General features: G+C 47.1%; 1 protein-coding gene across 3 annotated transcripts; it reads left to right on the top strand.

Annotated features, from left to right (window-relative positions):
• The first annotated feature begins 414 nt into the window (after positions 1–414).
• On the top strand, positions 415–13,433 carry EEF1G (eukaryotic translation elongation factor 1 gamma). Of its 3 annotated transcripts, none has more exons than XM_072789468.1 (10): positions 415–596; positions 1,904–2,062; positions 2,770–2,833; positions 2,989–3,131; positions 3,681–3,824; positions 6,399–6,528; positions 6,833–7,037; positions 12,550–12,722; positions 12,825–12,949; positions 13,187–13,433. In XM_072789468.1, exons 1-10 carry the CDS (start codon positions 585–587, stop codon positions 13,343–13,345), a joined length of 1,314 nt encoding a protein of 437 aa, XP_072645569.1. In that variant the 5' UTR covers positions 415–584; the 3' UTR covers positions 13,346–13,433. The 3 variants fall into 3 exon arrangements, with proteins under 3 accessions (XP_072645569.1, XP_072645567.1, XP_072645568.1); XM_072789466.1 differs by having other exon boundaries at positions 570–791; XM_072789467.1 differs by lacking the exon at positions 415–596 and adding an exon at positions 1,537–1,593.
• The last annotated feature ends 1,416 nt before the right edge of the window (positions 13,434–14,849 follow it).

The following is a 14,849-nucleotide window of genomic DNA, read 5'->3' as shown; positions in this document are numbered from 1 at the left end:
AGACCTCACTTTGGTAGAGGGGTTTCTGACTTGGGCTCCGGTGAGATCATCCTCCTCTCCCGTAGAAAACCAGAGCGGGAACAAACGTACTTAGGCACACAGGACTGGTTTCCGCCCCTAGTGAGAGTCCCCCAGTCCTGACGTTAGGGGCCTGGAAGGATCTCCGTCAAGTCACCGCGGGTTTCCGAGCTGGAGGGGAACGCCTCTGGGACCTGGCACGGCGCGGAGTTGGCAGCCGTGCCACGTCGCCGGGAAGAGGAGGCTTTCCAGCTAGTTCTCGGTTTACCCTCCGCGCCTCGCACCTCCAAGCGGGCCTCCCATTGGCCTCCGTCGCCTGCGGGGCGGGCCAGTCAAGAGTCGCGTGGCGCAGGCGCGAGCTGTCCCTGTGACGACCAGCAGGCCCCACCCCCTTCTTTCTGCAATTCAGCCGCGGCGGGGTGTAGAGCTGTCGTGCGTATGCCTTCTGTGCCGTCCTCGCTTTGCGGCTGCTGTTCCTCCGCGGCTCTCCCCTCCCCCCTCCTCTCCCCGACGGCTTACTTTGCGGCAGCGCCGAGCGCCCCACCCCCTTTCTCTGCGGAATCACCATGGCGGCCGGGGTAAGTTTGCCGGCTCCGGAGATCCAGGTCGCGGTATCCGACGCCATCCTCTGCCCGAGTGGAGCCCTCCGGCGTCAGAGAAGTTCTGGAGCCGAGCGAGGGACTGGTCCTGGGTCTGGAGACCGTACTGTTGGGAGAGCAAGGCTTCCAGGCCCCGGCGGGGAGCTGAGGCTGGAGCTCTTGGAGGCCAAAGAGGTGGAAGGGTCTGGGGCAGAGCGGCCAGGAGATGTCGGATCCTGGTCTTCTGGGGCCTGAGAAGGGGGTTCGGGTTCACTGCCGCCTCGGGACGTGGGATCCGGGCAGGTTGACAGAACTTTTGCGACCGTTTTGTGGGGGAGCAGCAGGGACGGGGCGCAAAGGAGGGTCTTTGTGGGCAGGCAGGGCGGTCTCCGGGTAAGGGTCGTGCGGCGGGGAGGTGTGGGAGGGAGAGGGCTCTCCGGGCGGCGGAGCCAGACCGTGTGGCCGGTTAACAGAAGGAGAAGCAACGGCAGAACTCACTGCGGGACAGGACCGGAGGGACGAAGGGGACGCAGGACGGGAAGGAATGGCTCTTGGGGGAGACCGAGTTGGTTTAGGAGGAGAGGATGCCATTCGATTTCTCCGTGGCTTTTCGGAGGGGAACTTGGAAATGGTCGTGTGTGTGTGTGTGTGTGTGTGTGTGTGAGAGAGAGAGAGACAGACGGGGAGTGATGCTTTCGAAGGGGGTGAGCGGCTCAGTCGTAGAGTAGGCAGGTACTCGTTAGCCATCAATGAATGAACCAGAGCTCTAGGAAGGGAGGAATGTGTCGGCAGGTGGAGTCTGACGGAACTACGAGTTCTGGGTTTCTCCACGATATATTGGAGGAGACGAGAATGCTTCTGGGGATGTCCTTAGGGAAGGTCAAACCTGTCAGCGCTTTATTTAGCAGTTGGTGTGTAGTTCTGTCTTGGGCATTTCAGCGGACTCTGATTACACATGGCAGATACTAGAGAGCGTGGTTCACCAGGGGGAGTAAAAGTGAGTTGAACAGATTGGGAATAACTCCGGGAAATTTTTTTTTTTTTTAATTTTTATTTATTTATGATAGTCACAGAGAGAGAGAGAGAGAGAGGCAGAGACACAGGCAGAGGGAGAAGCAGGCTCCATGCAGGGAGCCCGACGTGGGATTCGATCCCGGGTCTCCAGGATCGTGCCCTGGACCAAAGGCAGGCGCCAAACCGCTGCGCCACCCAGGGATCCCTAACTCCGGGAATTTATCCCTGGAAGTGACATTTCCGACTGAGAGCCTCGTGCTCATTAACGTTCCCTCCCCTCCTTTCACCCACAGACCCTGTACACATATCCTGAAAACTGGAGGGCCTTCAAGGCTCTCATTGCTGCTCAGTACAGCGGGGCTCAGGTCCGCGTGCTCTCCGCACCACCCCACTTCCACTTCGGCCAAACCAACCGCACCCCTGAATTTCTCCGTAAATTTCCTGCCGGCAAGGTGAGTAGAAAAGTGGAGAGGGGTCTTTGGTCCTGAGAACCCAGAGAGTCCTGAGATGGTCTCACTCTGAAAATGGTCTCCACCTTTAAAAGGGAATTTTCTGTATAATTTGCTCTTTATATATTTCAGTGATTTAAAATTCCTTTGAGTTAAGTGAAGATTCACACATAGTTAAAAACGATGCAGAGCTGTTCAGTGGCTTGTTATAAAATTCGCAAGTTTCTTTGTATTTGCGGGAAAGAGAATGGGTTTTGGCTGTTTTCAGCGCAAATATATCGAGTATCTGCCATGAGCCAACCAAAGGGCTTATCGAGGTCGATAAACAACCATGCTAAACAGAGAAGAGATAAATGCAGTTCAGGGAGCACCACAATACTTTCAAGAATACGGAGAGAGATGACACTTGGTTTTTGGTCTTTTGCATATTTGATTGAGGGATTTTATATAAACAGTTGATAATATTTAAATCTTTGCGGTTTCTCATGTGAGTTCACATTGTAAGGGATACCAAGTTACTTAAATTTTATTTCTGGTTCCTAAGTTTCAGATTGTAGTAGTTCATATCAGTAGTTTGCTTAGTAAGGATTGTCAGCCTTATGTAAGAACTTTATCCCAGTATTGGCTGGTGAGTAATTCCTGATTGTTTTACTTAACGTTTTTTTTTTTTTTTTTTTTTTTAATTTTATCTTTTGACTGTTTTATCCCAGGTTCCAGCATTTGAGGGTGACGATGGATTCTGTGTGTTTGAGAGCAATGCCATTGCCTACTATGGTAATTTGCAGTGGGTGTGGGAATGGGAAGACCAGGAATGAAGGAGGTAGGAGAGGATGAGGGTGAGCTGTAGTGGACAGGAGAAGAATTTTTACGGACTTGGATCGATGTTGGCCTGACCCCAAAGTTCTGACCTTTGTGTTCTGCCTCTGCAGTGAGCAATGAGGAGCTGCGGGGAAATACTCCAGAGGCAGCAGCCCAGGTGGTGCAGTGGGTGAGCTTTGCTGATAGCGACATAGTGCCCCCAGCCAGTACCTGGGTGTTTCCTACCTTGGGCATCATGCACCACAACAAGCAGGTAAGCCTTGGAACTTGGGGAGAAGCCAAGGCCCAGGATGAAATCAGCTCCTGAGTGTCAAGGAGCAAGAAATAAAATAGATTGAGAAAAGGAGATGCTAAGAATTTGTGGATAATAAAAGACCTAATCTTTGGGGTATGAGTTTGGAGCACTGCTGTTGATAGTGTCTGGGTTCTTTGTTACACAGACCCAGTTGGAGGTGGTGCCTGTCATGAGTAGTCAGAGGAGAGATTTCTGTTATAGAAAAGCTATCCCAAATGGTAGGGGAGTGGTTACATCAGGTGACTTCTAAGGTTCCTTCTAAAATTCAAAGATAAAGGACTAGGTCATATAGTGGGAAATTAATCCAGACTGCACCATGAGGAAATTTGACCTTGAGAGCTTCCTTTGTGATACATTTGGAGTGATCTGGAATCTGACTCCATTGAAAGAAGATGGGGATGAGCCAGAACTTTGTAAGTGAAATAGCTACCTTAGGTCTGTCATTGGAGGGGAGAGGGAAAGGGATAGGTATCCACTATTAAGTTTTGAATCCTTTTAAATCAATAGGCCACAGAGAATGCAAAGGAGGAAGTGAGGCGAATTCTGGGGCTCCTGGATACTCATTTGAAGACGAGGACTTTTCTGGTGGGCGAACGTGTGACACTGGCTGACATCACAGTTGTCTGCACCCTGTTGTGGCTCTATAAACAGGTGACATTTATAAAGAATTAGGTTGGCAGAGGATAGGGGGCGGTTAGAAATTAAGCCATTAAGTCTTCCAGGTTACGCTGTATTCTGCTGAGGACTTGGATGTGAAGGGTGTCGGGTAACTACTAGTCTATAGGAATCCCAAGTTTGAATACCATGACTACCTTCCCTCCTGAGAAGTTTGGTAATGTTCTGTTTCCTGAGTTTCTGTTTGATAGAAGAGATGTGGTTTGTTTCTGTATTTTTGGGGTCCAGCTGTGCTTGTGCTTAGTTGTAAAGACAGGAAAGGCGGGCAGCCTGGGTGGCTCAGCGGTTTAGCACCGCCTTCAGCCCAGGCCGTGATCCTGGGGTCCCGGGATTGAGTCCCATGTCAGGCTCCCTGCACGGAGCCTGCTTCTCCCTCTGCCTGTGTCTCTGCCTCTCTCTCTCTCTCTCCCCCTTCCTCCCCCCCTCCCTCTCTCTCTCTTTCTCTCTCTCTCTCTCTCTCTCTCATGAATAAATAAATAAAATCTTTTTTTTTTTTAATTTGTATTTATTTATGATAGTTACAGAGAGAGAGAGAGAGAGAGAGAGGGGCAGAGACATAGGCAGAGGGGATCCCTGGGTGGCGCAGCGGTTTAGCGCCTGCCTTTGGCCCAGGGCACGATCCTGGAGACCCGGGATCGAATCCCATGTCGGGCTCCCTGCATGGAGCCTGCTTCTCCCTCTGCCTGTGTCTCTGCCTCTCTCTCTCTGTCTCTCTCTGTGACTATCATAAATAAATACAATTTAAAAAAAAAAAATAAAAAAAAAAAGAGACATAGGCAGAGGGAGAAGCAGGCTCCAAGCACCGGGAGCCCGACATGGGATTCGATCCCGGGTCTCCAGGATCGCGCCCTGGGCCAAAGGCAGGCGCTAAACCGCTGCGCCACCCAGGGATCCCAAATAAAATCTTTAAAAAAAAAAAAAAAGACAGGAAGGTCTGGTAGCTTCAGTGTCCAGATCTTTTGGAGGCAGGCTGGGTTCAGTTCTTAGTTTCATTACTTACTAGTTGTAGGTAGAGGGATGTGTGTGTTTGAGAGAATTCCTTGAGTTCTTTTTTTTTTTTTTTTTTTTCTCCTCTGTAAGCTATAAAATCAGCATGGTAGTAATTAGTTTTGAGGTTTTTGGGTTAAAGAAGATGACATGTTGCTGACCAAGCAGCTATTGGACTAATATGGGTCCAGAATAGTAGTGCAGTAATTGGAAAATAAAAAAGCATCTCCTTTGTGTCAGGCTCTGTGTCAAGGGCCTTGCAGGGATCATCTTAATCTTTACCTGCTGTATGGGTGAGGAGAAATGGAACCTGGCCCAAGGGAATGTAGCTAGTAAGTGTGGCATAGAGTTTGAACCCAGTACTGCAGAACCAGAGCCAAAGAACTGACCGCTCTGTTCCGTCTTCTTGACAAGATTATTTTCCATATAATCTTAGCAAACTAAAAGATGGTAAATGAGTTTTTTACAAAGCTAAGTTTAAAGGACAGTTTGTTATTCTGAAGTACTTTTTTGCCTTTTTTTTTTTTTTTTTTTTTGACTGTTGAATATTCTTTAGCTTCTGAAGTTTGGTGAATAGTATATATCATGTAGATAATTGTGGTTTACTTAGTAAAACGAGTAATTGGTAGCTGTGTTGCCCTGCCTTTTATTTATTTGCTTTAGTTTTATTGATATGACTTTTTTTTTTTTTTAAGATTTTATTTTTTTGAGACAAAAAGATACAGCATGAGCAGGGAGGGAGGGCAAAGGGAGAGGGAGAAGCAGGCTCCCGGTTGAGCAGGGAGCCTTAATGTGGGGCTTCATCCCAGGATGCTGGGATCATGCTGGGATTACGACCTGAGCCAAAGGCAGACTTTTAACCTACTGAGCCACCCGAGTGCCCTGACACGTGACATTTAAAAGGTTGGAATGGGTAGGCCTGGGTGGCTCAGCGGTTTAGCGCCTGGTTTAGCGCCTGCCTTCGGCCCAGGGTGTGATCCTGGAGTCCCAGGATCGAGCCCCACATCGGGCTCCCTGCATGGAGCCTGCTTCTCCCTCTGCCTGTGTCTCTGCCTCTCTGTGTGTCTTTCATAAATAAGTAAATAAAATAAAAGGTTGGAATGTGGGACGCCTGGGTAGCTCAGCGGTTGAGCGTCTGCCTTGGGCTCAGGGTGTGATCCCTAGTGCAGGGATTGAGTCTTGCATTGGGCTCCCTGTGAGGAGCCTGCTTCTCCCTCTGTGTTTCTCATGAATAAGATTATAAAGAAATAAAGAAAGATTGGACGTGTAGATGAAATGGTTTTGTAAATGATGTAAGGCACCATATGAACGTGTCTACCAAGTAGATTTATAGTAAATGAGGGGATGGGATCGAGTATCCGCTGAGTTGGACTGTATAGTGAAAAAGAGGAAGGTAAATGGGAAGTACCCTTCCAGGGTAAGATGGTATACTATACTAGGGAGCTCCCATCTCAGGGATTGAGAGGAAGATTGGAGCTTTGGTGTAGAAAGAAATGTCTCTGGCTTGAAACTCCTCAAGAACTTTCTCTCCTTTGCTTCTATTCTACCCTTATGTTTTGACAGGTCCTGGAGCCTTCTTTCCGCCAGGCCTTCCCCAATACCAACCGCTGGTTCCTTACCTGCATTAACCAGCCCCAGTTCCGGGCTGTCTTGGGGGAGGTGAAACTCTGTGAGAAGATGGCCCAGTTTGATGGTAAGTCTGTGGAGATACAGGAGTATATGGCCTGGCTCTGGGCTGGTTGGCTCAGTCTCAGTCCCTTGATTTCCCATCAGGCTTTTGGGTTATGTGAACCCACAAATAAGGTTCACGTATATTTGTTGCTGAGGGTTGTGTTCTTGCTTCAGGACATACAGGGAACTGGTGGCAGAGCAGTGCAGGGCCTAGATCCCTTAGTTCCCTGCCCGGCAGTTTTCCTCCATTACCCTGCTCACTGCCTGCTTTTAGAGGCATATGGAAAGAGGGAGGATATTGACTTCTCTCCCTTTTTCTGCACCAGCTAAAAAGTTTGCAGAGAGCCAACCTAAAAAAGACACCCCACGGAAAGAGAAGGGTTCTCGGGAAGAGAAGCAGAAGCCCCAGGCTGAGCGGAAAGAGGAGAAGAAGGCTGCTGCCCCTGCTCCTGAGGAGGAAATGGATGAATGTGAGCAGGCACTGGCTGCTGAGCCAAAGGCCAAAGACCCCTTTGCTCACCTGCCCAAGAGGTAATGATATTGGGGGGTAGGGGACATGGGACTCCCAAAGGCCACTTTTTGCCTCTGTGTGTTCCCCTCACACAGCTAGGGCTATTTTAGGTTGTCCATACAAAATTGAAAGATGTTTTGTGGGCAGCCCGGGTGGCTCAGTGGTTTAGTGCCACCTTCAGCCCAGGGTGTGATCCCGGAGACCCGGGATCCAGTCCCATGTCAGGCTCCCTGCATGGAGCCTGCTTCTCCCTCTGCCTATGTCTCTGCCTCTCTCTCTCTCTCTCTCTCTCTTCTCTGTGTATTCTCATGAATAAATAAAATCTTAAAAAAAAAAAAAAGATGTTTTGTTTGCAAGGAAAGTTTATCCTCAAGAATTGGATTAATTATTTTATTTTATTTTTTTTATTTTATTTTATTTATTTTATTTTATTTATTTTATTTTAATTATTTATTTTATTTTATTTTATTTTATTTTATTTTATTTTATTTGGGGATCCCTGGGTGGCTCAGCGGTTTAGCATCTGCCTTTGGCCCAGGGTGTGATCCTGGAGTCCCAGGATCAAGACCCACGTCCGGCTCCCTGTGTGGAGCCTGCTTCTCCCTCTGCCTGTGTCTCTGCCTCTCTCTCTCTGTGTCTTTCATGAATAAATAAATAAAAATCTTAAAAAAAAAAAACACAAGCATTTAAAAAAAAGATTTTATTTATCTGAGAAAGAGAGTGTGTGTACACCTATAAGCTGGGTGGGGAGGGGCAGAGGGAGAGGGAAAAAGCAGCAGGATCCCTGCTGAGCAGGGAACCTGACCTCATGACCTGAGCTGAAGGCAGACACTTAATCTACTGAGCCACCCAGGTGCTCCAAGAATTGGATGAATTTTAAAAGTGGAAATGAAATTTCTAATATATCTAGTATTTGGGAAGATAAGAACTCCTTTTCCAGCAAAGAATGTAGACAGGCACAGAATTGGGTGTGGAGGTAGACTGGTCTTAAGTATGCTCAATAAGATTTGAGAGTCCTCAGAACTAATATAAGAAGGTGCAGAGAGCCTCATGTCTACCCTGCTGGGCTGCCTTTGCTGAAGCAGTGACACCACATCAGTGTTGTTTTATTATATTTTTACCCTTTTGATGAAGGCAGTATAAACATTCTCTCTGAGAAGCGAGGATGACTATGACTCCATAGTGCCTGTCTGCTTCATTATTTCTCAGATTGCTGGAGTTAAACCCCTAAAAGAAAAGGAAATAGATGGGACGGTTGTCACCCCTATCCACTGCCAACCTTTTTAATGAAGTTTGGGGTTCTTGGAAGAAAAGAATACAGTAAAAGGAAACTTTTCAGTGTGAAAAAAAGCAGGACATCTAGCACTACTCACATCATCAGCTAATGCCCTAGGTTTTTCATTAGAATTGCAAGCATTAGGAGACCTGTCTTGTCTGTGGCCACTTCACAGAGTCCTTGATCCCAGCTTTTCTCACCCACTCCCTGCTTTTCTCACCCACCCAAAGCCATCCAGCCTTTCTTAGTTGGTCTGTTAGGGTTCAACAGAGTTCACCCTCTGCCATTTTGTAATTTTTTTTTTAAGATTTAATTTATTTTAGAAGGGGACAGTGTGTGCATGAGTAGGGGGAGGGGCAGAGGGAGAATGGGAGAGAGAAGCAGACTCCCCATTGAGTGCAGAGCCCAAAACGAGGCTCCATCTCATAGCTCTGAGATCATGACCTGAGTGGAAATCAAAGTTGGATGCTTAACTGACCGAACCATCCACGTGCTCCTTGTAATGGTTTTTAATGGGACAAACTAGCATGAAGGTACACATTGCTGGTGGCCATAATAGGGGTTTGGAGAGTTGTAAATGACAAGCATCCTAGCACCAGACGGTTACAGTAGGAGCTGCTGTTTCCCCAATTGGGGAGCAACTTGGAGTGTAGCTCTTAGGCTCAGGTACTTTTTTTTTTTTTTAAAGAGTTTATTTATTCATGAGAGAGAGACAGACAGACACAGGCAGAGGGAGAAGCAGGCCCCATGCAGGGAGCCCAATGCGGGACTCGATCCTGGGTCTCCAGGATTAGGCCCTGGGCTGAAGGTGGTGCTAAACTTTAGCCAAGCCCCTTGGGCTGTCTGACTCAAGTACTTCATACAAGACCAAGGAAGCTCCAGATGCAGCTGCTCTTTACAGATTTTTTTTTTTGGTGTGTATATAAATTGTATTAATCAACCTGAATGACATATGCTGTTGTAATACAAATCTCTAATTACTTGTTAGCTAGAGATTTTCAAGAGGTTAGGTCTGTATATTCTGGGCAGAAAATAAATCACCAGTAGACTGAAAATCTTTAATAAACATATCCTTTTGGGAATATTGGTTAATACCAATTTGTCCTATTACCATGGTGCTCTATCTGGCTGCCAAGATGATTTTTCCCCAGGTTTTTTTTTTTCTTTCTTTCTTTTTTTTTTTTAAAGATTTTATTTATTTATGAGAGAGACAGAGAGAGAGAAGCAGACTCCATGCTGGGAGCCCGATGTGGGACTTGATCCTGGGCCAAAGGCAAGCGCTTAACCGCTGAGCCAGCCAGGCATCCCTTCCCCAGGATTTTTATTTTATTTTTTTATTTTTTTAAAAATTTTTAAAAATTATTTATTTATTTATGATAGTCACAGAGAGAGAGAGAGAGAGAGAGAGGCAGAGACACAGGCAGAGGGAGAAGCAGGCTCCATGCACCGGGAGCCCGATGTGGGATTCGATCCTGGGTCTCCAGAATCGCGCCCTGGGCCAAAGGCAGGCGCCAAACCGCTGCGCCACCCAGGGATCCCGCTTCCCCAGGATTTTTAACATCACAAAGGTAATGTCTTCAAAGTTGAAGACTGTTATTTTTCAAGAGTTAGTTCTAGTTCTTTTTTTTTTTTTTTTTTTTTTTTAAGATTTTATTTCTTTGTGAGAAACCTAGAGCGGCAGAGACATAGGCAGGGGGAGAAGTAGGCTCCTTGTGGGGAGCCTGATGTGGGACTTGATCCCAGGACCCTGGGATTACGACCTGAGCTGACGGCAGATGCTCAGCCCCTGAGCTATCCAGGGACCCTAGTTCTTTTTTTTTTTTTTTTTTTAAAGATTTATTTATTTGAGAGAGAAAATGCGTTGAGCAGAGGGACCAGCTAGGGGAGAGGGCAAGCAGACTCCCCACTGAGTGGGGAGGCTGATGGGCGCAGCTTGATCCCAGGGTCGTTAGATTGTGACCTGAGCCAAAGGCAAGTGCTTAACCAACTGAGCCACACAGGTGCCCCAGTTCTAGTTCTTTATTTTATTTTATTTTATTTTATTTTATTTTATTTTATTTTATTTTATTTATTTTATTTATTTTATTTATTTTATTTATTTTATTTTATTTTATATTTTATTTTATTTTATTATTTTATTTTATTTATTTTATTTATTTAATTTAATTTAATTTAATTTAATTTAATTTAATTTAATTTAATTTAATTTTATTATTATTTTTTTCAGTTCTAGTTCTTTTAAGGCCTTCCAGAAGCTGTTCAGAGCCTGTCCTCACTTGGGGTGGAATGGATACAAGATGGTCATAAATTTTAAAGTTCAAACAGATGAGGCTGATATGAAGAGAAAAACCCTGAGTCCCTTTTTTGGGTGCTTGAGGGGGAAGCACCTCAGAGGAGGTCTCCTTTGTGTATTTGGGAAAGAACACAGGACCGAGGATTCAAGGGCAGCCTCTGCTTTGCTATATTGTAATAGTGGGCAGGTCACACCACTTAACCTTATCTGGAAAGAGGGAAAGGAATGGTTTCTAACTCTAGGGTTTGTTAGCATCATTTACACTAATGAGTAATTGGTCCAATTAAACTTTTAGTGAGGGCTTTTTTTTTTTTTTTTTTTTTTTTTTTTTATTTATGATAGGCACACAGTGAGAGAGAGAGAGAGGCAGAGACACAGGCAGAGGGAGAAGCGGGCTCCATGCACTGGGAGCCTGACGTGGGATTTGATCCCGGGTCTCCAGGATCATGCCCTGGGCCAAAGGCAGGCGCTAAACCACTGCACCACCCAGGGATCCCGAGGGCTTTTATTTATTCATGAGAGACAGAGAGAGAGAGGCAGAAACACAGGCAGAGGAAGAAGCAGACTCTCCCAAGTGGAGTCCAATGTAGAACTCAATCGAGGGACTCCAGGATCACGCCCTGAGCTGAAGGCAGACGCTCAAGCACTGAGCCACCCAGGCATCCCAATTTTTTTTTCCCCAAAGATTTTATTTATTTATTCATGAGAGACACATAGAGAGGCAGAGACATAGGCAGAGGGAGAAGCAGGCTCTCTGTGGGGAGCCTGATGTGGGACTTGATCCTGGGACTCTGGTATTGCAACCTGAGCCAAAGGCAAAGGCTCAACCACTGAGCCATCCAGGCATCCTTAGGGTTTTCTTAAATAGGTTTATGGCACATTTTACAGTAGAGGATTATGTAGCCATTGAAACATTTGTAAGGCGTGCCTGGGTGGCTCAGTTGGTCAAGTGTCTGCCTTCTCAGGTTGTGATCTTGGGGTTCTGGGATCCAGCCCCACATCGGGGTTCCTGCTCAGTGGAGAGTCTGCTTCTCCTCCTCTGACTTTCACCCCTGCTTATGCTTTAACTTGGGTGCTTGGGTGCTCGTGATCTCTCTCAAATGAATAAAAAAAAAAAAAAAAAATCCCTGATAGGGGGACAGTGTTAAATGAACAAATTGTATAAGGCACAAAATTATATACATCATCTTTGGGAAGTCACCAGCGGGAAGTACATAAACATTAATTCTGTTTACTGGCATTGCAGATGATTTTCTTCAGTCAGCATGTGGTTTTATAACTGGAAAGAAAAAAAGAGAACCCCTACCATGAGGGGAGGAACTCTATAGCTGAGCCTTCTCAGTGTAGTGTGCCAGGTTGCCTCAAAGATCAGCTGAACCTAAGGGCTTTTCAGCATCTGGGCTTGTTCCTGGGCACAGTGACTCAAGGCCACCCGTATAAAGTCTGGGGCGGAGGTTCTTTGAGAACATTTGCTGCTTCCATTGTCATATTGTAGTGTGTGTAACCCGAAGAGGCCTGTGGTAGGGGAAGATACTTGGGTGAATCAGGGACTGTGACTCAGTGGGAAAGGGCCCTGGAGGGAGCCAGGGGGCTAGGGGCTAGCCAGGAAGGATGAGCGCTCATTCTGGGTTTCCACCAGGGGGCAGCAGTTTGCTGTGTTTTTCCTGGGTCAGGTCTCCCTCAGGCCCTGGGTGTGTGTGTGTGTGTGTGGTGTCCCACTGTCTTCGAGCTTAGCCTACTTAAGACTGCAGAGAGAGAGCAGAGGAGTGGCCTAGGCCCTTCTTCCTACGCCCTTAGCTTTCTTCTGTTACAAGCTTGTACCCATCTGCCAGTCCAGTGAGCTCTTCCTTTAAACCAGTACATTTTAAGTGAAATTCGTCCTTAGCTTCTCTTAGCCTGGCGACTCTTTGTTGCCTCAGTAGGACCTTCTTCTCATCGATCTTGCCTTTTTTTCTCCATTCAGTACCTTTGTGTTGGACGAATTTAAGCGCAAGTACTCCAATGAGGACACTCTCACTGTGGCACTGCCGTATTTCTGGGAGCACTTCGATAAGGATGGCTGGTCCCTGTGGTACGCTGAGTACCGCTTCCCTGAGGAGCTCACTCAGACCTTTATGAGTTGTAACCTCATCACTGGTGAGAAGAGGGTGGGCTGAGGGAGGGGGAGGCCAAGGCAGTGGGTGCTGTGATTCTGAAGGCTGTACCCACTGTGATTCTGTTCTCCCTTGGCCCTGTCAGGAATGTTCCAACGGTTGGACAAGCTGAGGAAGAATGCCTTTGCCAGTGTCATCCTCTTTGGAACCAACAACAGCAGCTCCATTTCTGGAGTCTGGGTCTTCCGAGGCCAGGAGCTTGCCTTTCCGGTGAGGAAAGGAGTAGGGGAGGAGTTGCTCTCTTTAGGGTGGGGCAAGGAGATGGGAAGCACACTCTCATTCTTGTGCTTATGGGCATTCAGGAGAGTTCAAGGAATGTGTACAGGAGGAACTGTCACAGTCACAGGCGTTTTAGGATCTGATGACATGTGGCTGAGCTGGAAGTAACAGGTGTGGGGCAGGATCTGATTGGACCACACGCTTCTTAACCTGGCTTTTTCTCCCCAGCTGAGTCCAGATTGGCAGGTGGACTACGAGTCCTATACGTGGCGGAAACTGGATCCTGGCAGCGAGGAGACCCAGACGCTGGTTCGAGAGTACTTTTCCTGGGAGGGGGCCTTCCAGCATGTGGGCAAAACCTTCAATCAGGGCAAGATCTTCAAGTAAACATCTCTTGTCATCATCGCCTAGCTGCCTGTACCTGCCCTTCAGGGAGATGGGGGTCATTAAAGGAAACTGAACATTGAACCCTTAACCTGTCCCGCCTCCTTTTTAAGTGATGGCTTCTTCAAAGGGGAGTGTTGAAGCAGGGTGTTTTCTAGGTTTGCATACCTCCCTTTGCAGGAAAAAGAAGTCTTCAGAAGAGCAGAAACAGAGGCCTCATTTTCGACTTTATATGCTCTGCCTGTACGGTGATGGCTGTCTTCTAGCCTAGCTGAGAAAGACTGGGTGCAGTTCGGGTGGTTGGTGACACAGAGCTTTGTAACTACCTGAGTCTGCAGGACCAGGTTGCTAAAGTATGGTAGCACACTGTGTGTGGAGGAACTTCATGGTGTTTCTCAGATTGCCCTGGGAGGTAGGTAGCATCAAGGGTCTGGGTAGAAAGTTCAGATAAGCAGGAGTACCAGGCACAGTACCAGCCTACTACCTAGAACGGGCACTGGCCTGTGGGCCCTAACTTGGCTGCGGATCATTTCTGGGGGATTTCTGCTTTCTCACAAGGAAGTGGGGTTCAGAGATTTAAGGGACTTAACTTGTGGTGACAGGATTTTGAACCCAGTGGGAACTCACTGGAGCCCAGAATCTAAATGGGCCTTGCTGTTTCCTGGAATGTAGAGGAGTCCTACTAGCCACATGAGAACCCTTCTCAGACCTGGGGGTACTATTTTTTCTCTTAGGCTTAATTTTTATTATGTTCTTTTCACAGATTCTTGTTCTACTTTGTCTTTTTTTTTTTTTTTTTTTTTGTATTTTTTCTGAAGAGCATTGAGGGTCTCCCTGGTATTAACAGTTTAGAGGAAGTTGGAAAGCTCTAGTTCAATTCACATTTTGAGGCATAGGCAAAAGCAGTCATGATTCAACCTTTGGTCTCTAGTTTATGGTTTTATACGTGTTCTTTCTCTGCCACCCTCTTAGTCCATGCACAGAGAAGGGCTTAGCTAGGGAGGGGAAGTTGATCTTTGTAGGTACAGACGGTCTGGTGGCTGGGGAGAGGGTAAGGCTGTAATCTAGCTGGGTACTTGGACATAGTTGGGGTTCTGGGAAGAGTGGGTGGAGCAGAGTTGCGATGTGGAATCCAGCTGGGTGAGGATGGGCTAGTTCTTGCTCAGGGATTGCTCCCTGGCAGGTCATCTTGGGTTGGATCCAAACTTGCCACCTGTCTTGCTTCCAAGCATTCCATGCTGCTCTTGGTTAGGATCTAAAAGTGCTAGTTGCTGGCTGGGCTGGGGCCTCACCTAACCTGTCAGACTCCCTTCACAAATTCCGTTTCCCACCACACCTCCCTGCTCCTTTGCTTTCGTAATCTTCACCCCCTTCCTGGTATCCTTGACCTTCCCAGGAGCTGAAGATTTAGTTGGGAGAGACCAAGTTATGGAAGGTTTGAAGGGGCAGGTCAGAGAGGCCCAGGACTGGGGCCTGTTGTCGAAAAGGGTTTCCTCAGGGTAGGCTA

Source organism: Canis lupus, chromosome 21 (assembly GCF_048164855.1).
Source record: "Canis lupus baileyi chromosome 21, mCanLup2.hap1, whole genome shotgun sequence".
In the NCBI taxonomy this organism is placed as follows: Eukaryota; Metazoa; Chordata; class Mammalia; order Carnivora; family Canidae; genus Canis; species Canis lupus.
This window is presented reverse-complemented; position numbering and strand designations above follow the sequence as displayed.

Excerpts from the sequence above, each read along its gene's own strand:
- EEF1G (XM_072789466.1), top strand. The coding sequence starts at position 585 with ATGGCGGCCGGGGTAAGTTTGCCGGCTCCGGAGATCCAGGTCGCGGTA. Across the intron at positions 2,063-2,769 it reads GTAAATTTCCTGCCGGCAAG|GTTCCAGCATTTGAGGGTGA; the intron begins GTGAGTAGAAAA and ends GTTTTATCCCAG. Across the intron at positions 7,038-12,549 it reads TTTGCTCACCTGCCCAAGAG|TACCTTTGTGTTGGACGAAT; the intron begins GTAATGATATTG and ends TTCTCCATTCAG.